The sequence below is a fragment of the Arctopsyche grandis genome, chromosome 8, assembly GCF_051622035.1.
Source record: "Arctopsyche grandis isolate Sample6627 chromosome 8, ASM5162203v2, whole genome shotgun sequence".
In the NCBI taxonomy this organism is placed as follows: Eukaryota; Metazoa; Arthropoda; class Insecta; order Trichoptera; family Hydropsychidae; genus Arctopsyche; species Arctopsyche grandis.
This window is the reverse complement of record NC_135362.1, coordinates 22,438,347-22,463,145: the sequence shown is the minus strand read 5'-3', so window position 1 is coordinate 22,463,145 and position 24,799 is coordinate 22,438,347. Positions and strand designations below refer to the sequence as shown.

At 32.7% G+C, this 24,799-nt stretch overlaps 1 protein-coding gene across 1 annotated transcript in view; it reads left to right on the top strand.

Moving 5' to 3' along the window:
* The window catches only part of LOC143915880 (uncharacterized), a 105,632-nt gene extending 82,755 nt beyond the window's left edge, over positions 1-22,877 (top strand). Inside the window, exons 3-5 of the mRNA XM_077436701.1 lie at positions 17,918-18,052; positions 18,140-18,382; positions 22,308-22,877. Of these exons, the coding sequence (XP_077292827.1) occupies positions 17,918-18,052; positions 18,140-18,382; positions 22,308-22,877 (948 nt within the window). The remainder of the gene's footprint in view (positions 1-17,917; positions 18,053-18,139; positions 18,383-22,307) is intronic.
* The last annotated feature ends 1,922 nt before the right edge of the window (positions 22,878-24,799 follow it).

Below are 24,799 nucleotides of genomic sequence, written 5' to 3'. Positions count from 1 at the left end.
AATGCTTTTAGTTTAAGATTTTGTTATTGGGTTATTTTTTTTTATTCAAATATTACATATAGCCTGCAGCATACAAAGTTTGTGTGGTTCCGTGAATGATAATCACTGAGAAGTTGCCGGGTTGGATCCCGTAGGTTGACTTCGATTGAAAAGAAAAAGTCAAACTTTGATATTTGTGACTCCAAGTCGATCGTTTCCTACCAGATTATTTTATCTGATTTTTAACAGCCAATTTTGATCTGATTTCGTTGTTGAAACGGTTCCTCATAAAAATTGGAAAAAACCACCCTACTCACTATGACACCACTATTAGAATACGATTTCAAATATTTATAACCTATTATAGTATATATATAAAAGTTTAATACCATAGAGTCGCTCAAGAGCAACCTGATGACGAGATCATGGGAAAATATACATAAAATTGAGAATTTTTAGACTACTATTTCTTTTTTCTTTGAGAAACTCGTTGCATTTAAAATTTTAACGAATTACTTCATTATAAATAAAACGAATGGCTTTGTAATACAATAGTTTAATGTATTGTTCTTGTTTAATCAAAATGTATTATAAAGACTCCCAATTCGTGTTTGTAAATATAAAATTTCATAGAAAGTTAAATTATTTCCGAAGCTTCGAGACGTTTATTATCCTTTCTATTTTTGCTTCTTGCCACAACTTTAATTAACACAAAAGCCTTGCAGCTTTGTCTTTCGAAAAACGGCTCAACCATTCCTGCAACCGTAGAGCAATCTTCCACTGGATAAAATAGTAGTCTTAGTTAAGTCTTCGATAAAATAAATTTATAAATTTAACAATGGCGTATTTATAAGCCTGTTTTCGCATAACAAATGAGTACGAGACACGAACACATACCCTTTCGTGTTTGAAGCCATCGTCAGGCGACCCTTTCCTGGAGACGTATTATCCTTTAAATACGCTCCTGAAAGATTAATCTTTCGCTTTATTATCCGAGAATCTCTCGATTTATAAGCCGAATAAGCGGACTAGTCGGATCGTTGCCTGCCTTGATCCGCTTTCGTTTTGTTCGCGACTCTGCAATGTTTCACACTGACAATTTAAATCATTGTGTGAGATAATTTCGCAGTATTTTATCATTATTGAAGGTATTGCAAGAGCTATGTGGAACAGTATTGTATTCGCTGGATCTGAACAGGAAATTGACCTTAGCAAAGATTCAACCGAAAGATATGTATTTTACTTTTATTTCATATTTATACAGTGAGATTGCTTTCACAAAACGGCGTATATTTGTTTGAGAATTCCCCTTTTTTTACCGCCTACATTTTTATTTTATCGACAAAGTGTACGTATTGTTTATTTAGGTTTGAATTCGCATGGCAAATATTAATATGCCTTTATGTAGATACGCTAGTGTCATTCACAGGAATTGCTTTGTTGAAAATTCTAGCAAACCACAAACATTCAATGTTACAAGGATATAATTTGGTTTCTACGATATTAATAATTATATACTTTCAAAATAATTAAAAAAAAAAATACAATATGTGTTCTTTATCTAAAAAAAATATTTTTCATTCATTACTTGACATTCAAATTGTAATGGAGCTGAATAAAAACACCTACTTGATATCAATACAAATATTAATTTTCAAAACCGATTATGACTAGGTATTTCGGAAATAATAAAGATATTGGATAATTGAAAAGATAATACGACAAGGGGAGTGGATATAGTAGGGAGAGTTACGAGATTGAAATAGCAGAGGGTGGGTCACGTAACTAGAAGAATGAACGTAAGGTGGACAAAAGAAGTGCTGTAAATAATTATTATGATGATCATTTAAATATATGTATGTACATACATACATATATAAGGTATAAACTTCCTTTATTAATTAAATTATAAACGTGTATTTTTCTTGTAAAATTATCGTACAGAAGATTTATACGTCAACCTTGAAAGAACGTACGACAAAATCTTTGACATTGAAATAAGATTATGTGTATTTTTTATTATTAAATTTATTTCATTTATAAGAAACCCAAGATTTTTTTTCGTCCGCTTTAAGCTTTAAATACTTTAATTTATATTTGTCATATTTCTTTGCAGAATTTTAATTTAGTAAAAAATATATATATTTTCAGGGAAAACGTTGTTCGCTTCGTGTAATTCGATCATAATTCATTGCATTAAATTCATTTCAGCGAGAGTTCATTCTGTTTCAGGTTTATTAATTAACGTGCTCGGATTAATGTCGTCATATTATAATAAATCTAGTATAATTTTGAAACATCAAAAAATACTGTGCGAATAAACTCGAGTCACATCTCGTAAATCACTGTAATTTACCCATAAAGCGGTCTTTCTGAAATCTCGGAAGCCAGATGTCGCCAAGTGACTCTTAAGTTGATACACTTTACTGCTCGTTTGATATATTGCGATAAGTTTGTCAACGTTACTATATTTTTTTGTTTGCGAAAATCCCCATGTTCTATTGAAACATTCATCGACCATTCAATTTGTATGTAGGTACCATATTAAAAGTCAAAACCATTATTATATTACGTAGAAGTGTGTATTTCGAAAGCTAAATACTTAATTAAAATATAACATATTTTATGTTATGAGGGCATAATACATAGAAATCGTAATTCAAAACGCTGAATTTCGTTGAATATGATTTATGCAACTTTTCATTAACGAGAAAAAATTATTTTATGAATTTCATCGAAAACGCTTTTCAGCAAAATGCAGTGGTTTCTGTAAAATTATATGTTAATTAACATGAAATTGATAGCGGATGAAAATTTTGCTTTCATGACATAGGATGATCCTATGAAAGTAGATTATTAATGCACATTCAATTTTATTTATTCATTCGAAATGAGAAGAAAAAATATTTATGTACTACATACATACGAAATATATTTATTTTAAACATACTTACATATATGTAGATTTAAACATTTAAAATTTGACCTTTTAAATATGAAATATTTATTTTATTTTATTTCATACAGCCTTTACAGATCACTCTAAATTGACGAGCACTTATACAGATACAATACAATCCATCAATATACATAAGCATTTTATACAATGTGATTTCATACAAACATCCACAGTAACATCTATGGAGAATATTTTGCATCATTTTTTTAATCAAATTGGCGAATCTCAAGACGCTGAATAACTTGAGATTAGCAAGAGAGATAGGAAAGGTGATGCCAACTTTGCAGGACCTGTTTCAATAAAAAATCAGAAAAATTGTGCAAACTCTGATAAGAAACGATCAACCTGGGGTCACAAACCAAGGTCTGGCCAGCAGCGGGACTCTAGTGAAATTCGAACTCGTGACCACTCTCCTCGAAAGCATAATATGCTAACCACTAGTCCACGCCGATAGTTGGAATGAACTAGTGGACTAGTTTCAATAAACATAAATCTGTTGAGATCCATAGATGCTATCTATTTCGAACGCCCTGAAGATTCACTGATAGAAATGTATACATACATATGTATTCAGATAATATCGTACATATATACATGCATACTCATGTATAATATAGCGGTCACGTCAATGCTAACTACTGAGAGGTTCCGGGTTCAAGCCTGGGGTTGACGTCGATTGAAAATAATTTATCTGGAGTATTTCTGCAGTTCTGCTGGGCCGACTTGAATATTTGTAACTCAAATTCAATCGATTCCCATTAGAGTATGCCAATTTATCTGATTTCATTGTTGAAACGGCAAATTGGCAAAACCATCCTACCTACTAATTGTCACCACTATTTGAACATGATTTCAAATTTATATATGTACAAGTTAAGGCCTCTATTTAACCGATCAGTAAAAATTACACATTTTGATCAGTAAAAAAAAAACATTTGGTAGGTAAATATAATGGATTGATCAGTGAATATAATAAATAATCAGTTTGTATTGATCAGTTGCTATGCGATTAGTTATTAAATATAATGATAATTATTTAAATAATATGAGCAGTGATTAAACCAAAGTGATCAGTATATAAACGAAATGATAAAATTTTTAAATAAATGATCAATTATTAAATTAACCGATCAGTTTTACGCATTCTGACAGATGAAGTAGAGCCAATGTTGCCATATCGGATCGTTTTCGTCAGTGCACTCTCCACTGACGCTACTGGCTTCCTGATTTTTGTTTTTTCCCTTGGACTTTTCTCGGATATGTGTTTGACCCGGCTTTAACAACTTGAACATCGTTCATAAACAAATATTGACCCCCTCTCCGTTTTCAACCCCCTCGCTCCAGGTTCATTTCAGTCTCACTGTCTCAGTTGTCGCGTGTCTGTTAAATTAATAAATACCAACCCTAATAACCTAATCTTAAATGAATAGGCCAACTCTAACTTAACCTAACCTAACCTAACCTGACCTGACCCTTAATTGAGTAAGTGTTGGCTGCTTAGATCTAAGATGGGCGACGCGCTATCATCCAACTGTCAAAAATTATAATTTATTTGCTTTACTTATCATTTATATTATTTAACTGATCACTTATTCAATTAATTACTGATCATTAATCTTAATTTTCAACTGATCATTTTAGTTATTTTTAACCCACCAAATAATTAGTTCCCCAATTTTAATACCATCACTCAGGTGTAACCCGTAATGACGACATGGTAAAATATACAATTAAAAAAACCGATAATACAAAAAATCATTCACATTAGTGACTGTTGTAGTTTTGGGTCGACCTTTCGTGCGGCTCGGCTCGTCCAGCTGTAAAACTTGACCTGTTTCCTTGTGACGGTCAGGTGTCGAGCTCGACGGCCAATGTCCCTCCCACAGACCACCCAAACCACCCAAAACACCCCCTATCGATCACAGGTTGTTTTCAACGCCTGCATATCCCTACATGTCGCACTTTGAATTATTAACACACAATTACGACCATTGAGTGACTTTGGCACGATGTGTTTTTCGCGTGATCCATTATTCAAGCGGTGATACTTCGACGAAATACCGATACATGTGCTGTAAGCTGTCAGCTTTTGAAAAACAATGCATTTGTTTTAAGTATTTCAATGGTGTTTATGGTTCGGAAACAACATGCAAACTGATTCTAAGTTGATAAGAAAACGCATTAGACTATTGTGATTATGATAAACTACGATTGAATTCAAACTATTTTTTACCAACATATGTAGTTCAGTGAATTAATATAATTAGCATATAAATATGTATGTATGCTTACTACAATTGTTAAATAAATTACAATATATTTGTTAAAAAAAATCGTTATCCGTGAATTTGAAAAATCCGTGTGGATATATAGTGGATACCAGTCTGATCAAAATATACCAACTCCGATTTTATTTTATGATTCGATTTCGACTCCATCTTGAACGATTTTAGTGAGATTGACTTTTCTTTTCAACATATAAAATGATAATAATAGCGGTTTTCAAAATATAAAAAATAGAGGAATTCAAAAAATCACTAAAAATTGACATGTGACTAGAGGTTGTGATTTCTCGACTTTTTTTGATTCTGGAGATTCAAGAATCTCATTTTCTCGGAATATTTGAATCTCAAGAATTCGAGATTCTCTTTTTTGTTTCTCGAGATTTTCGAGAATTCTCGAGTATATATTTTTTTTTAATAAAGTGACTTTATTATATTAAGGGTTTATACATTTATTAAATACATGATGAAAGAAAGATATAGAGAGATGCAATAGAACAGGGTTTCCCAAACTATGTTCCGCTGGACCTGAATAGGTGTTCCGCGACAATTTGAAAAGGTTTTATACACTGCAACACATTTAAAGATCTTCTACTTCATATTGGATAATTTAAGAAAACAAAATAATTCAGGCAAAATTTTGTTGAAGTTTTAACAAATCCTTCATGGTTGATTAAACTTGCATAACTAGCAGACATTTTTACCAAGTGCAATGAAGTGAACTTATCATTACAAGGAAAAAGTATTAAAAACTTTAATACAATAGATACAATTTTTTAATAACAAAATACAATTTTGGATTTCATCTAGTTTAATTTAATAATTTTGATAGTTTTTCTGCCTTACATGAATGTTTGAATGAATTAAATTTTAGTATTTTTAGAACACCTATGTATGTATGTATATAACTTGAAAACAACTCTTGCAATATTTTCCGAAAACTAGTAAGGACGATTCCTGGCTTCGGAGCCCATTTTCCGTGACAGCTAAACCAGTAGGCTTAAGCGCAAGTGACTATGAAAATCTAATTGATTTAATCAGTGACTGATTTGAAATAAAAATACAAAGATCAGCCTTTAAGTGATTTCTGGGTGAGTTTATCAGAAGAGTACCCCAATTTTTCAAAACATGCTATTATTTTTTTACTTCCGTCTTCTACAACCTATTTATGCAAAGCGGGGTTTTCTTATTATGCTGCAACGAAGTCAAAATGCAAGAACAGGCTCGACGCCAAACCAGATATTTTGTAAAATGCAACTTAGCAATATTTTGCCTGATATCGAGAAGATATGCAATTCAAGGACTTAGATAAATGTATATATATTGAAGTAATTCTCATTTTATAATATATGTACATATATTTCTCATTTATAAAATATTATTTTTTTTAATCTGGAGGGGGGATGGCGCCCCTATAGCTCCCAGTATCTATTTACGTGGTCCTAGGAGATAAAACACACCTTGTGTATCCTCGCGCGCGTTATGTCTCCATTAACCATTTGTGTCTCAGTGTACGCCTTGTGCTTTCGTGTATTCTAATTTCAATGTATATTTACATACTATTTATAATTAATATTTAAAATAGCTTCTTCTTAATGGAATTTTTTTTGATAATAAATGAAAGGAATAAAAGTATTGATTTATATACGGAAATTTGATTATACATAAATTTGGAATCTGTATGGAAGGATTACGCTAATCCAGTCAGATTAAATTGAAAATTTGTAACGGGGGGGAAAATCTACCTATATATTGATTTAATATAATAATATTAAAAAATTTCCATATATGTTCATACTATACCTACATACATACATATATTGGAAAATTGAGTAGATGCAACGACTTTGAGATCAGTACATTTCGTCTTATAATCTGTCAACGAACTCTTCAATTTAATAAAAAGCAAAAAAGCTTTAATTCGTATCCCAAATTGCCGTATAAATTTTTCATTAGTGTTCCAACCATCGGAATGTTTAATCAACCTGCAGCATCAGTATTGACATACACGCAAGAAAAACTTCAGTTGAAAAGTTGGAGATATTGAATACGTCTCTAGCATTGACTACGTACCTATTCGCATAGCACTAAATAGAACTGAAGAGTGAGATCGAAGACCTCCTTCAGCGGGAGATTGAATCGCGATACGTGCACCGAACGTGTTAAGCCCTCGAAAATGTATAATATAAAATACGTGGGGTGGTTTCCCGAGTGGTACCCAAGTAGTATTTGCTTGATGTGTGGCGATCGACTCGTCTGTCGGCAATCTGCTGGAACGGAAGGAAGCCTTGACCCCTCCCAGAAAAAGTATCTTGGGTATCCCTTCCCGAAAAAGGGCTCGGTGGCGTCCCTGCCGGAAAACCTGTTGTTTGTTTTAATTAATTGGAAAAGCGCGGACAGTGACCTCATTGTGTCAAAGTAAATTAAGCGTGGTATTAAGTTACGACCCTTTTCGGCCAACTGAGGAACTCACATCTCGATCCGCAATCAACCCCTAATTGTCTGGTCCTAGGACGAAGACAACGACTCGGTCGTAAATGTTTCCTGCAAAGTTTGCCATAATTAATTTCAACACTTTAACTGCGGTGACAAACAGCGATAATGGTGTTCTCGAATAACGCGCTTTCTCCCGAGCCAACCGTAATGTCATGACAACAATGCCGGCCATACAAACAGATTTGGTTGATATCCGCATTATTTAATTATCAAACGAAGTATTCGAACAATTTGCAAATATTCGCAACCCGAAAATATTTCAATTTACTTTGCCGTTCGACTTCCTAAATGAAAGGAATTTAATTTAGTGTGAATTTTAGCAGGGTTGCCCACAGTGTACACGTCATCAAGTATCCGATACCGGTAGTATCGGTTTTTGACGGAAAATAAGCCTTTGGTAATACCGGTATTAAAAAAATAAATACCGATAGTATCGATTTTTTCAAATTCGTACATTTTATTTATCGAAAACGATACTTCCATGGCTAAAAACTACGAAAACGATTATATCTTTGGCTGTAAAATTGTTTTAATTTTTACTGTTTTCCGATAAATATCATTTAATACAATGTTCGGCAACATTTTCGATATCGAAGCCCCCTTATAATGTGTCCCAAGTTCGCAAACCTTTTCAATTTTAATTTAAGTGCTGATATTTATGTACTTTATCTTTTGTAATTATGTACATACATTGAAAATGTGATATAATATATTATTTTTTTAATAGTTCTCGCAATTTTGTAAAAAAAGTATTTCACTGTAAAGCATTTTCGTAGATGTGTTTTATATAAATACAAACTTGACGACGAAATACACCGAAAAAGTCACCAAGCTATCTTAATATGTGCATAGTGATTAGGGATTTCACAAATACTGCGATTTGTCACAATCGGTACTGCCGTAAAAAAACTCTAAATGGTTGTACCGGTATCTAGCGGTATTAATTTATCTAAGCATTAGTGCTAAAAAATTCAATCAAATACCAACGTAATTAATTAACCATAGGTCGTCTTATTATTAAATATCATCATCAATTACTTAAATTATTTTTAATTACAAAATAATTTGATGAGCCGAACTACCGTGTGTTAAAAAAAAGTAAAAAATTTTTGCATGCTCCTTACTTCGAATAATTTTTGTGTGGAAGGGATAGTTTAAGCTTTTAAATAATATATGTATTTTAAATTTATAATACATTTAGCTGATCCTTTGAATAACAGGTCAAAAATGATATTGAATGTTGATGTATTCTTCGTCGAATCCGTACTACATATTTAAATAGACGATTTAAAACAAATCAACTAACACAAAATTGAATTTATTATATATGTATGTATATTTTGGTACTACCGGTAGTCTATTTTATACTAACGGTAGTACCGAAGTTCAAATTTCTACAAAAAAAATGGTAGAACCGGTATTTAAATTCCTAGTGAAGATTTATCAATAGATGGGATGAGATCTCTAACTACATTTTTCGTTTATTCCTGCTCTTTGAAAATCATTACGACAGAGAAATTGATAGACTCAAATGGTCATCTATGTATGTAAATTGTTGGTAAACTACATATGCATGTATGTATGTATATATGCGACTCATTGTGATCCAGTATGTTCATGTAAACAAAGTTCCATGTATGTAATTACGCATGTTTGTATATAAGTATGTATGGTACATACATATGTATAATAATGTCGCGTAGGGGTGGGTTCAGGATCCAAATGAAAGGCCAAAGTTGCTTCAGGGCATTTATTCAGTGAGTCAGGAGGTCTACACGTAACCAACGCTCATACCAGAATAATCTGATCTACCGTGTGGACCTCCTTATAAAGGACAAGTTTCCCAGCATACTACCCCCGATCCGTTGGCGTGTCTATTGTCTAGGCAAGTAGATCTTCCCGCACTCGCGCCGTTCTGTGAGAACCCGAGCGTATCCTTTGTTCGGGCACTTACTGAGTCGCGTTAGCCTAATCTGGAGTTTATATTGTTTACCCGCGAATGCACTTAGATAGAGAATACTCTGTCCCATGTTCCCACATTACAGTAATATAATATAATCGGATGTTACATATATTATTTATTTACTTTTTGTTTTTTTTATACCTATCTCTGTACATCCTGTCTGTTGATTTTTCAATTAATAAAATAAAAATAACACTTTTCATTCAAAGTAAAATCGTTGTTTACTATTTATTGGACTATAGAAATATCTGTAAAAAATGTGCCATCAACATATATGTATTTATGTATACGTATACCTATAGAGCAACTCGATAAAATCTGCTTCAGATTAATTAAAATGTTTGAAATGGTATGTGAGTCTGAATCGAATCGATCGTATGCAAATTTGTGAACGCTCTAATTATATTACACGTTTTTGTGAATTTTCGATAAAAACGTTCGAAATAACGCGTTATTTCCGATCATCGTCACGGTATACCAAATACAGAGACGTGAAATAATCAATACGCCCTTGTGTCCCTCGGGAAATATCAGCTATAAATCGTGGAAAATTGTACAGAAATGTCGCGTTAGATCGTACCCGAGCGAGTTATTCAGTATTACATATCAACACGAATTCGCATAAAGTGGATACTACCCAGTTTATATTCTAATGACTTATGTATAATATTTAAACGAAAAAATTCAATTAGAATATTTAAAAAAAATTTCATTATTTAAAAGTTTGCTTTATATTTATTTTTTGCGCGTACCGTGTGTGCTATTATGTTATATTTTACCTTGGGAATAACTGGGATTAATTAGTTGATTCATATACGATTTTAGGTTTGAACAGTTTTTTACACTAATTTGAAAAGCAAATACCAATCTATTCGTCTGCGATTTTTTTTAAGATCTGCTGAATATATTTATATGCATTTTAAATATATATATATATATATATATATATATATATATATATATATATATATATATATATATATATATATTTAACAAGTCACCCTAAATCGACATCGACTTTGGCTTACTGTCTACACGTATAGTCACATTATACATTAAAGATATATGTATATGTAGATATTAATTTAAAATCGTAAACACATGTATGCTTGTAATGATTGACATTGGACTAACCAAATTCGTAACAAAGGGAGGAGTTTTGATTTTATTGGAACCGTCACAACAGTAAAACGGCAAACTCTAATAAGAGACGGTCAATCTGGATTTTATATGGTATATAAGTTTGTAATGCAGTTTTCTTCAGAAAATTGTGAATTTTCTTGGTAATGCTTTTTTTGAGGGAATTCTGACTACTACTTTAATGGAAGCAAGCTCTTATATACATATGTACATTGATAAGGATAAGTTGAAGAAAAACCTATTAATTGAAATGACAATCATATAAATCGAAATTGGGAATCATTAAGAATCAATAAAGAAATTATCTTAATATGGTGAGAGATTATAGATACCTACATATAATTTCACCCGTGGCAGTGGCCAACAGAAGGATCTCCAACTCCGGGTTCTAGGACGATACAAAGCTTATAGCAATCAACGAAGATAAAATAGCTACGTAGAGTATGTAGAAGTGAAAAGTCATTTAAAACTCTAGATAAACAAAAAAAACTAACTCGAAGCTTCTTTTCGTGGACTTATTTAGAACTCATGAAAAAACCTACTCCTTAAAATATTACAAAGAGGTTAACGCATTTGTTTATCTAGGTACATAGGTCTTAAAAGAGGGAAACTGTCAAGCAGAGATTCGATTAAGAGTAGAAATCGTAAAATTGTCAATAACTATTCTAAGGAAGATATGGAAAAATCAGTCCATTATTTATAAAACGAAGACGCGTCTGGTAAAATCCGCAGTATTCTCGATCGCAGAATATAAAGCGGAGACTTAAACATTGAAGCGGAAGAAGAGACACACACTGGATGCCTTTGAAATATGGTGCTGGAGGCGAATGCTTTGCATTCCATAGTATGCGCAGTGTAAGAACGTATCCACCCTACAACTAAAAAAAGACTCTCCACAGCGTGCCGAAGAAGTGATATTGTCAAGAGCTAGAGAAGCTGATATTACGTAAGTGGATCAGTAAAGATCAGTGAAGATCCTCCACACGATATACATACATACATATCAGATCAGAGAGTCAGATGGATCCTCTTTGTGCGCTATCATCAGATTGGCCCAGGACTGGGAGCGAAAACCGGGAGCGAGTCGTCAAGACGTTCCGTAATACCACAATGCTCAGTATTGAGCCATGTCATTGCCTATTTTTGAGAAACATCTTTTCGGTCGCTTTTATAATGTCTGAGGGTCGTGACTTTCCCGTCTTCTAACTTGGTGCTAACCATCATGGTCCTCGACAGCTCTGAGTGACTCGACAACCGTTTACCCAGTGACAGCCCTGACCTGGTCACTCGTTAGGGATCGTCCTCTTCCTCTGCTTCCCAGAACTACTAATTATTTCAGGCTATCCTGGTCTCGTCTCACGATGTGAACAAAGAACTGGAGGATATGCCTAAGATATATGGAAGATTGTCTATTACCAACCATCAGCTCTTGCAAGATGGGGGTATTGGTTCTTCTCGCTCTCCAAGGGAATCTAAGCATAACATAACTTGAGATACGTATAACTTATTAATATATAATATGCGGAATAAATTTCGACAACAAAAGATAAAATTGGAGCTTTCCAGTTCATACATAATGTATGTCATTCATATTCACACAAAGACTTTTGTACTCGCTAAAACGAATATGACATTCTCCCGTTAGAGTTCCGCGATCAATTTGCATAATTTTCCTTAACATACGTAACACTTCAGTATCGCCTATATATTTAGACACTAGCTGACAATAGGCATTGTTAAAAATAAGACCGATACGATTTTTAAATAGTGTCACGTAACATGTTCGTCATTGACTTCGTATCGTTCAAAATTTCAAAATGAAATTTCCATCACGTCCAAAATACCGCCCGAAAAGCAAGAAAGACTCGTTTTGGTAAATATATTTTAGAGCGATCAATTATTCCGGTCACAGCTTACGGAGTCTACGTGTAACACTAGATTAATTTCTCGGCGATACGTGACGGGAAGAGTTTTCCAATTTCGCGCTATAATCATACAGGTTCGCTGAAAATTTATGAAAATTTTCCGACTCATTTTAAAACTTTTGAAAAATAAACACAAAGCGATCGCTTTAAATACGTTTGCGTTCGGGGAAAACACACGGTATGTTTTGTCCCAGTGTTCGACAGTTCGTTTGGGCGGAAAACCACACAATAAACAACCTTTTCGAACAAAAGCTCCATCAGAGGCAAAAGAGGAAACTTTTACCTCTGCAAACACGTACGTATTCAAAACGTGTTGTGTATTTGACGAAACCTTATAAATAATGATCACTTGCGAGCGTCGAGCCTTTCGCACGTTGCGCCATTCATTCGCGATGACTTAAGATTCGCAAGCAAAATAGGGTTGTTATGTCGTAATGGAATCGCGCAATCGAACATCTATCGCTTCGAAGGTACCAATTTAATGTATAAAAAGGCGTCTTTTGGTCCATGACTTTTATCGCCGAATGCCGTGCTCGCGTCCAATCGAGCTTTCGCAAAAGTGCTATAATTTTCGAAGGACATATAAAAGATAAGTGTAGCTGGCGCAATAGTTTCACGTGCCATTGACCAATTTTCCACGGTGAAACAAAGTGTCTGAAAATTGCATACAACTAAATTGCCATGTATCGCTATTAAGTCCAGTTCTTTATCATTCCAATACATATATGTATTGGAATGTTTAATCAATGTACTAATCAATGTAATGTACTCAATCAATGTTTGATTAAAACATATGTACATATATCCATCGTTTTTTTTACATATGTAACTTCAATTTTAATACCTTCAGTAAATGATGGTAGGTAACTTTATTCAAATAAAACAAACGGCCAGTGGACACGTGTTCAGTGAATATAATAAATGGTAAGTTTTATTTTATATATCGATCGGTCAGAATTTTATATTTAACGGTCAGTACTTTAATAAAATTATTAGTTTATATTGACCGTTGTGGTATTGTGCTATTACGACAAATTAACTTCTACATGTTGTGCTATCTTTAAAAGCCGTCAGTGTATTTAGGTCTGTAGAAAAATAGTCAGTTATAATAAATGGTCAGTTGCATACATACATACATATATCCAATTCTATCAAAGGAGTATGGAGCGCTGTATGCTTGGCATAACGAGGAGAGACAGGAAATGGAATACGTGGATGAGAAGCATAGGCAAATGAATAACAATAATAATTGTCATTATTATTAATATATTAAATACTTTTATATCATTATATGTTTATATACATATATTTATTATTTATATGGACGATGGGGATTGCACTATTAATTTTACTATATATAAATACTTTTTCTTTGGTTTTTCACATTTAAATACATTATTCACAACAGATTTTGATTTGTATAAATATTCTTTATTTCTTTATATTTTAATTTTACATATTTACCCGATTGCTTCTATTACGACCCTTTCAGGTACAGAGATGGAATAAATTCAATTCAAGACGAAAGTGACCTTTCGCGCTATTATCTATGCAAGAATAAGTCCTTAAAATTTATGGCTTTTAACAAGATCTTTTTATGTATTATAATTTTTTTATTTGAATGCCCCCCCCCCCCCCCCAACTTGACCATTTTCAAGATCCGCTAGTGGTGAGAAGTATCACGAGGGTAGTGGATTTAGTGGAGGTGGGTCACGTAGCTAGAAGAATGGACGATAGGTGCACAAAAGAAGTGCTGGAATGGTACCCGAGAGAATTTAAAAGAGTGAAAGGAAGGCTGTATGGAAGGTGTGTATGAAATTAGAAAAGTGTGATAAGTGGGATGGATGAGAGTTGCACAAAACAGAGACAAATGGAAGCGTGTTAGAGAGGTCTTCATCCAGCAGTGGATGGCGAATGGTTGTAAATGTTATTGATGATAATATATTGTATTCAAGCCGGGGAGAGCCAGTTAAAATAATAATATTGTGCCTTTTCGTCGAAGGGGGGGGCTTATTTTAGAATTAAAAAATGTTTTAAAATGTTTCGTTAAAGAAAGAAAATAAATGCGCTTAGTTAAAAAATTTTTTTAAATATACTTAATGTTTGTATGTAGATTTTATATAGATGATATTCAAATTTTAAAATCAACACTATGTAAACTAATATTAAAATAATTAATCTACTTTTTTATAAAAATAGATAGTAATTTAAATGTGAGATGAATGTACATAGATTTGTTGTTTTACGAATTGTTTTTAATTATTTGTTTATGAATTCTTATTATGATATTTTCCAAAATCCTTTAAATATTACAGACATCGTGATCCCCCCCCCCCCTTTTATCTCCTCCGCAGCTCTGATTGTATTGATTTTAATATTTTCTTATACATATAATGTATTTTAAAAGTCGGAAGGACGATACAGCTACCGCATTGTCTTCCAGACATTCTGGGTCGAATACTTATGAGACCGTTGTTCCTTGTAACTGACAGTTTCGCGAAAAATAAAACAACGTTTTCCAATTTTCCGAGTTTACTCGAGTTCCTTTGTGCGTGAAAACAATTAAATAATGTGTTTATCTTTCCATTCGGAAGCAATTTAACATGTCCTTAATGTGTAATACATTTATACCAACGAACTTGAATAGCTTCAGCATGCATTTGCGTAATTAATAAAATTATACATACATATGTGTATATACTAGGTATGTATATGCTTATGTAAACAATGCACATCTGAATAATCGATTGGCCCTGTCCGTCAGTGCAGTTGGTCATGGCTCACCTATTTTCGATTCAAGCAAGGCTTTTTCCACTTGCAATTTTACCGGTATGCGGCCTTTAAAGCCGCCGTCGTAAAATAGGCATTTTGTCCTTCATATAAAAATGGAAATAAAAAAAAACCGTAATAAGACTGAATAAAATGAAAAATGGTAACCTGTATATATGTACATATGTATGTACCTAGTCGCATTGTACGTACGCTTTCAGAAAATTGCTTCGAAAAAATATCTGACAATTTACATTTTACTTACATACATACATACATAATAACATTTTCAGATTTGATAAGCATAGTATATACATATGTAATTGCATATACGAATAATACGCAATAATAAGATTTTTCTTTCAGAATTGCGTTATTCGAGCTTTTATTATTGGCGTGTCCTGTTTCGGTTGTACAATACTTTATTAGACTTCGTGGTTGCTGGGTTTTTATAAAATGTGATCTTGACCTCAAATAACACGGCCGTTTTACATGCGATTGCATCAATTGTGATATTATTTCATAATTCTATTAGTTGCTCTGGCGTAATCGAAAAGCTTTCATTGTTTCATTAGTCTAATGCGATAACGCAGTACTTACAATTAGCCATATTCCGTTGTATCACATTAATAATGGTTTCATTTCATTATAGGTATATCCAGAGTAAAAATAGTTTACTAATTCATTTCTGCAATTTTTATATAAACATAAACGTATGTCTAGTTACCATATATACATACATACATATAATAAGAAATTATTATAGCTTAATATATAAGTATATATATATATATATATATATATATATATATATATATATATATATATGTGTGTGTGTGTATAAAAAGATAAAACTATTATATTACAAAGCCATTTGTTTCATTTACAATGAAGGAATTCGTTAAAATTTTAATCGCAACGAGTTTCTCAAAGAAAAAAGAAAGAATGGTATAATTTTTTTTCAAAGTCGTATGAAAAAATTTAAAGAAATACAATTACGCTTTTAAATACAATTACGTAAATAGATTAATGCAGTATCATCATTTATGTATATAATGAAAAGTGTCTCCATACATACATCACTTTCCGCGATATTATTACATTATATGTATCCAATTGAAATGCTTGAGATAAAATAATAATTTAAGCAACTTCGGGACGAGACGATCTCATCTCGCCCCACATATTTTCCTAATTTCGTCTACCCATTTTCCCTGCGGTCTTCCTTTCATCCTATTTCATTCTCTCAGGGACCATTCTAGCACTTATTTTGTCCACCTTTCGTCCATTCTTCTAGCCACCTGGCCCGCCCATTGCCATTTCAATCTCTTTACTCTATCCACTATATCCACTACCCTTGACAAACTTCTCAACCACGTATTCCATTTCCTGTCTTTCCTCTCTATATACTTCTTTGAGTGCATTGGACTTTGTGTAGCAACTTGGCGTTCAATCCCCAAGTTTCACATTCATTCGCCATCACTGGTAAAACACATTGACCGAAGATTTTTTTCAGGCATATACATATGTAAATATATAGAACATTTAATCTATTTGATTAATTTGTGAATAAATTATTTGTATTAAAATAAAATTCCATTTTAAAACACACTCAATATTAAATTAAACACGGCCTTTTGACCTATTCCATACAAAACGTTGGTCAAAAGATCATAAATTATTTATTTTCTTAATAATTAGTACACATCATAATATCAATCAAATTTTTTGATTACATAAATTATTCATAATTTTTTAATTGTGTTTGTATGTAGATGGTACATTTTTAAAACGAAGTTTTAGAACCTCTGATGCATACCCCAAACATAAAATACACGTATACATACAAACATAGAGCAACAGCTGGTAGAACTTTGAACAATGGAAAAGTCTTTGAAACAATGCTTGATATTAAACTAAATTGACTTCACAATTGTGTTGTCCTTCGAGAGCTTTATGTATAATAGTATTTTCTCATTTTAATTATACATTGTGTTACATACATATATCTTGCAAGCTTTTCTTATACACATACACTATCTAAAGTGATTTATTATCGTTTCTATTGTGTGCTAAACAGCTTCATCAGCATAGATACAAACACATCGGCGTTGAAACGATAATGACCACAATAAAAATGTTGTAAACATATAACTAGCAAAGGGGGGGGTACGGTTATTCGTGTTCGTATTCATTTTATCCACCAGATCAACGATATAAATATTGATTTTTTTCCGTTGTAATAAAAATGAGGCTTCGAGGGTCACAAACCTTATCAACGATTGACCACCCTTGAAAAAAAAAACAATAACGCGACCACCGTCACGGCATTTCCATCGATTTTTTGCAATATTTGTCTGGTCCTTGTTTACGTTACATTCAAGCGGTAATATTTTCGTTTCAGAAATCTGAAAAGAGAAAAGAGGCTGGCCTGAAGCGACTCTGGTCCGCTGTAAAATCGTCCAGTGGTAATTCTTCGCAGAGCGACGAGGCGTTGGCCCCCCGTCCAGCCCCCACGTGCTCACTCCCCTTGTTACAAGTAAGTTGGGTCGAGGCAGAGGAGACCCTTGAAAGTTCCCACTAAATCATCAAAGATGCTGAAGTGTCGAAACGTGGCGTGTTTCAGGTTTGGCCGTCGCAGGACTCTCCGCGCCAGTCCCCCCGAGGTGAGGGGGATGGCCAGAGTTTCATTTTTCCTCCCGAGAGGAGGGCATCCTCCTCGTTGGACTGTCCCTCCCCCAAGTCTCCTTTGTCTCCCAGATCTCAATTTAAGCTGGCACCCCCGGCGTTGCACCCCCTACACGCCTTGCACGTGCCCACTGCTCACGACCAGCACCTGCTGCACGACTCTGGCATTGACTCGGTTCAGGTAAACTGTCATTGATTCACTCTAGCACTATAGAACAAAAATCGAAATATATGTAATGCGATGTTAAATCAATTTAATATTCTGTTGACAATTGTCACTTGATGAAAAATACGTCGCATTATTATATTGACACACCATGTACTTAACAAATGGACCGTTATATTTGACATTAAGTGGCCACTTTTCTTCATTTCGAGAAATATTTCGCAAAACATTAAATATAATGTTTTGCGTTTAACAATATTTTAAAATACTGTAGGCAGAGAAATGTTATATTAATAGAAGGGCTCTTATGAATATTTAATTGTTGTCAATATTACGCGGTATGTTTCTATAAATACGCTACAACGCACGGAATACAATCGGATCAATTTACTTATAAAAATGTATCCCATGTTGTTTATTGTGTGTTTTTGAATGCATTTTGCAATTTTAACGATGCTTGTCCATCTTGCGAGTATTATAAACAAACAGATAAGTTTTTATCGGACATATGTAAGTGGAGCACCAAGCATCAAATACGACTGATGCTAAAATTATTTAGGATTGTCTGTGGACAATCGTCACTTGACAACAATATGACGCCTAAAGCCACTTCTATTATTATAACATTTCTCTGACTGTAGGCCTGTAATACGTTTATTCTGATTTTGCAAGAGTCTGGAAATATCGAATCAAAAGAAGTGATAACAATTTGTGAATTGTGTAATTCAAACAGAAATAGTGTTTTTAGAACTGAAAATTGGATTTCCGCCACTTTCGAATATAACGGCTCATATATTTACATTGGTAAAGCAAATGAATTCAACAACGACATAAGCATTTCCAGCACTAAAAATGCGATCATTTTCAAGTACTTTCCAACACTGTTTTTTGTGAATTTGCGAAATTTTAGCATCGGCACTTCTAAGGTCCAGATTCCTAAAATTCCTACGTTTTAAAGTACCGGTAAATCGACGTTACTTATTGTATGACGTTAGGTATTGATTTATTTAAGTAATTATTTATATATTTACTTAACATATAAATTTGACTAATATATAAATTAAAAGATTTAAAAAAAATTAAATTTTTAAAATAAAAGATTTAAAACAAATGAAAATGAAAGTTTTGACTAAGATATAAATTAAAAGATTTAAAACAAATGAAACATTCAAGATAACAATAATAAAATGAAACAAAATAGTGTCTAAAGAAAATATAAAATAAAATAACTAGTGCGATAAAATATTAATTACATAATTGTAGGGTAAGTGTAGGCTAATCATTAATTATTGTAATAAATTGCAAAATAATGTGTTCAGTCCTTCTACATATACCGCACGAATTACCGATAAACGTGTGTCAAAAAAAAGTACGTAAATATTTTTTGTGTGCTCCTTGCTTTGAAGAATTTCTATGTGGAAGGGATGGTTTTAGTTTAAATAATATATATGTATGTATTCAAATAATTTTCAAGTGAAAAAAATAGGTTTCCGAAAAAATCGAAAGGCGGCGAGGCTTCTCATACTTAACAGTCAGCTATAAATCAATATGTAGGTTTTCAGAAATTATCAAAGGTATAAGTATGATTTTAACTTGTATATTTATAATATATAATATTAAGCAGCTCCTTTGAATGACAGGTCTACAAAGATGTTGAGTGAATTTTTGCCGAAAACCGGTTTCGGTAGTACCAATATTGAAATTCATGGTTTGGATATATGTATATGTATGTCCATTTGTATACCCAGTGATTTTGAATATCATTCCAACACTTTTCATTTATACATTCCCATCCGGCACACCGACATCTCAGCGCAAACCAACTTAGCGCCGACCTTTTGGCGCAGAAAACTCAGCGCAACGACAATTCAGCGGATGGACTATTCAGCGCAAAGATAATTCAGCGCAAAATCAATTTTTTCAATAAGTTTTAAATTGGTTGAAATACACGACATGGTCACCCATTAAAATGCACGATAATTTAAATCAATGGTCGATAAATACGTCAATACATATGTACATACGTATACGCGTACATTTTAGATATGAATAGCAGAACCCATGAAGACGGGCTTGCGAACCTTGTTCTAGAATCCATTCATACGTATGATTTTTTGCTGTATATTCTGGTGTGGAAACTCTTTTTAAGAAATATTTTTTGCGGAACTCAGTCGAGAAACCCTGAATACGTAGCGTAGGATTTTAAAACATAATTTTTGGGGAAAAAATCGAAAACCAAAGATTCTCCCATTTTTTATCAAAAGCAAAGTTCATAATGACGATTTGCGAACCTTAGTTTAGAGACCCTGCATACGTAAAAAAATATTAACCTAGCTTAAAAATAAATTTTTGCCGCCTTAGTTGAGAAAACCTGCTTGCGTAAATATTGAAATATTTCAAGGCACAAAGACTATTAAATAAATTTATTCGCATTTATGAAATTATCATATAGATATGGCCCACAATTTCAATACAGTAATTATTTTCGAAAACGCATTTAAAACTTATTGAAAAAATTGATTTTGCGCTGAATTGTCGTTGCGCTGAATAGTCCATGCGCTGAATTGTCGTTGCGCTGAGTTGTCTGCGCCGAAAGGTCGGCGCTCAGTTGGTTTGCGCTGATTTGTCGTGCTACGTAATATATGTATTTTTTAGTATTAAATTATTTTTATAATTTTTATTTAATATTAAATAAATCAATAAATAAATTTTATAAATTAAATATATATCCTTTCAGTTTTATTATGTACATATATGTAGTATATATGTATGCATGTACATATACACGTACAATTGATCTTTCTTCCAATTCAAATATAAATTCATGCCTTCTGTTCGCTGCCCTTTATGAAATATATAACTGTATTCTCTCTTGAGCGAGGTGGCTAAAAAAAGGTGCCCACGCTTCTTCTCGTAAATATTTAAAAAGCCGTCATTGATTGCGTGGCAGGACTTTAATCCATATATATCTTTCCAATCGACACTCCCATTAAAAAAATTTATGTTCATTGAATATTTAATGCTAGTATATTTATTTTCTCTTGCGGAGACTGTTACCGATACAATTCAATATAATGATATCAATTAACGAGCTAATGATTATATAGTATGTATTATGTGGAAATAATTTAAAATAAAATTTTACTTTTGTATATTTTGATTTTTAAATCCTTTTTATTATTACGAAATTATGTTCACAATACATCTTATATCTATTTTAATAGCTACTGATCTACTGATCATTTTCTATTTTACAATTCAATTTAATTTGGTTAGTTATCATAGTAATTTATTATTATAATGTTAATGTACAGCATAATAGGAAAAAGAGCTCAAAAACCTATTTGATTACTTTTGTATATCAATAAGGCTAATTGTTCCTTATAGTTTCAGTTTTCAATAATGATAATATATAAAACTTTCTTTAGCAAATATTGAAAAAGCGGAAATGACATCTCACCCTTTCGGCAATAATAATTATATAGCTATGTTTATCTTGAAACTACAAGCTAATCAATACTTGGGTTTTGTAAATTCGCGAGAAGGGTGAAATGTCACTTATACCAACTCAATCATATTAATTCGTGTTTACTCACCATAAAACCTTTTGATCTCTATGTATGTATGCTCAAACTCGTATAAGTATGTAAATTTCTGCTTCAAAATACAATTCAAGGTGATCATATAGTTATGTAGGTACAATATCTAACCGACTTACAGTTTGTATCAAAACCGTAGTAACCATGAGATGAGATTTAACTGACACAAAGTTGTATGTATTAGACAAAGTACATTTCAATGGCTCCTATTTGTATATCTTGAATACAACATTATCACAAAGTTTAAATGTACATATGTACATATATAATAAATTTTGGTTAATGTTGAAATGTTTCTCATGAATACTATTATGATTTATATTTAATAATGGTATTTTCAGGCATCTCCATCACCAGGCGGTCCGGGGAGCGTATGCGGTACAGGATTAGGCAGTCCTGGAGGAAGAAGACCTTCCAGTGGTCTTTTACATCCTGATCATGCTCGTCTGTTGCGCCAACCAGCTCACACATCTGCGGAAGACGTACGAGACATCTCACCATCGTCTTCCACCACGTCCTCGCTAACTTCTGTAGCAGCACCGACCAGACACAACAGTACTTGGCAACCGAATGAAAGGAGACGCTCCTCAACAATGACAGCTAGATACTCTTTATTCGATGCATTAGATCTCGAATATGCCCTGCTCAGAGCAGCAGCCAGAGGTAGTGTGGGACCATATTCACTGTCTGAATCACTGCACAAGCTTACCTTTACCCAAAGTCTCGCGTTTCCTGCATTGGCGAGGGGTTTAGCAGGGAAGAGGAGTCGAGCTGCTCCGGGACAGAGTGCTCGTCCTCTGGAGCACGGTGAATCTGGATTGAACGCCTTCGCCAAAGTAATTACCACCCTAGTCTTAGTTTTAGTGAGTGTTCTAGTCTTCGGAGTAGTGTATAAATTCGTGAGAACGTGAGGGCTGCTTTTGGCACCGGCGCTTCATGAAAGTGAATCGTCTCCGGAGCCACATATCGATTAATCAATCGATTTCATATCATCATCATTGTTTCATAGTGCTTTAATTTATCCATAAACTCATCGACTTATTGAAAAAGATAAAAAGTCAGTAACATACGATGTTTTACTTTGGTTTGGATTTGAGGTGTTGGAACGTATATAGGTAATATGTACATACATAGGTGTGAATAAATTGCTTATTGTTGATCTATAAAATTGAAACTTAATACATATATACTTATATGGCCTATGATTATTTATGACCTGGTTTATATTCGACAATAAAAGTAAAACAATGTATGTGCTTTGAAATATAATAGTTTTACAATAATAGAAAAATGTTTGCCGTTACAATTCATGCAATTTGTGGGAAATGTTATTAATTTTTACAATTTATTATTACACCAGGTTGTTTGATATTTGTCACAGACTTCGTATGTAAAGTATTCGTATGTAAGAATTCGTTTGATGTTTATCACACTATGTATGTTTGTAAATATTTAAAAATTATAGTGTAATATCCTTCATATTATACATATGTATGTATATCGAATTAAAAACACTTTCATATATTAAAAGAAAGCTTTACCATTTTTGAACCAGAACTCAAGTTCCATCTCATGTATAAATTAAATCTATATTTACCACTCTTGCGACTGTAAATATAAACATATTATATTCACAAAATTAACGATATGCTTTAAAAAGAAAATTATTTTTCTAATATACCTACAATTTTAAATAAATATGCAAGTTGTATAGATTTGTAATTCGGATTTGCTTTGCTGGGTGAAAGTGCACAAATATCACGATTATTTTTATATTATAATGATAAAGCACGTGAAAGATGGAATGAATTTTTTCAGCTTTATTTGGTGTTAGATGATGGTATATGTATATTGTACCAATTAATTGATAATGAAATAAATAAATGATAATACATATTCTATGTAAATAAATACGATATATTATATCTATAACCAGTGGCGGACTGGGACTGAAATCAGTGCTTGCCAGGAGTCAAAGGGGGCCCACCCAGGGTTAAAAAAATTTGTCCCCCCCCCCCCCCCATATAACAAAATTTTCTTCTTTTCACCAAAAATCAAGGGGAAAAAATAAATGAAATTTTCAAAAATGGGAATAAACAAATTTAGGTACAAGAAAATTGGCAAAAGCAAAATAGATCCATAAATTTCATTGTATATTTCGTTTTAACCCTTGTCCTGGGTAAATACAATGCATCATAAAAGAATGCGGCATAAAAGCGGCTTTTACTTTCGGTAGAAAACAATCAGGGACGTCATTTCAGCTTTTTCTTGGGGGGGGCAGGCAAAGATTGATCAAATTGAATTTTTTTTCAAAAAATCTTTTTTATATCTTTTATGAATAAAAATGGAAAATATCCTTTACCTTATTGAGTTATAAAATATGAAAAAAATAAGCTTATTTTTGAAAAAATAATTATAAAAAAACATTATGTAAAAAGCGCCGCAGGCGAAAATTTTTTTCCACAAATCTTCACATGGTTAACATTAATCAACCATCAAACTGAGTCATCAATTAACTTAATTTCTACCAATTGTCTTTTCACTTTATCTATGTACATATGTACGTAATAACAATAGATAAAGGTTTGTTTTGTTTTTCTTCAAAGCACATAGCAGTGATTATTTTATTAGTTACCCAAAAGTAACATACATAAGAAATAAACGTAGCATTCATAGATCCATATTATCTCATTAATCATTAAATTCATAATATTTTCTAAATTCTCAATATTCCTTAATTTAGGGGGGCGAGTGCCCCCCAAATTACGTCCCTGAAAAAAATGCATAATATTTTCAATTAATGTTAATCGAAAATCGAGATTTTGGGGAGGGG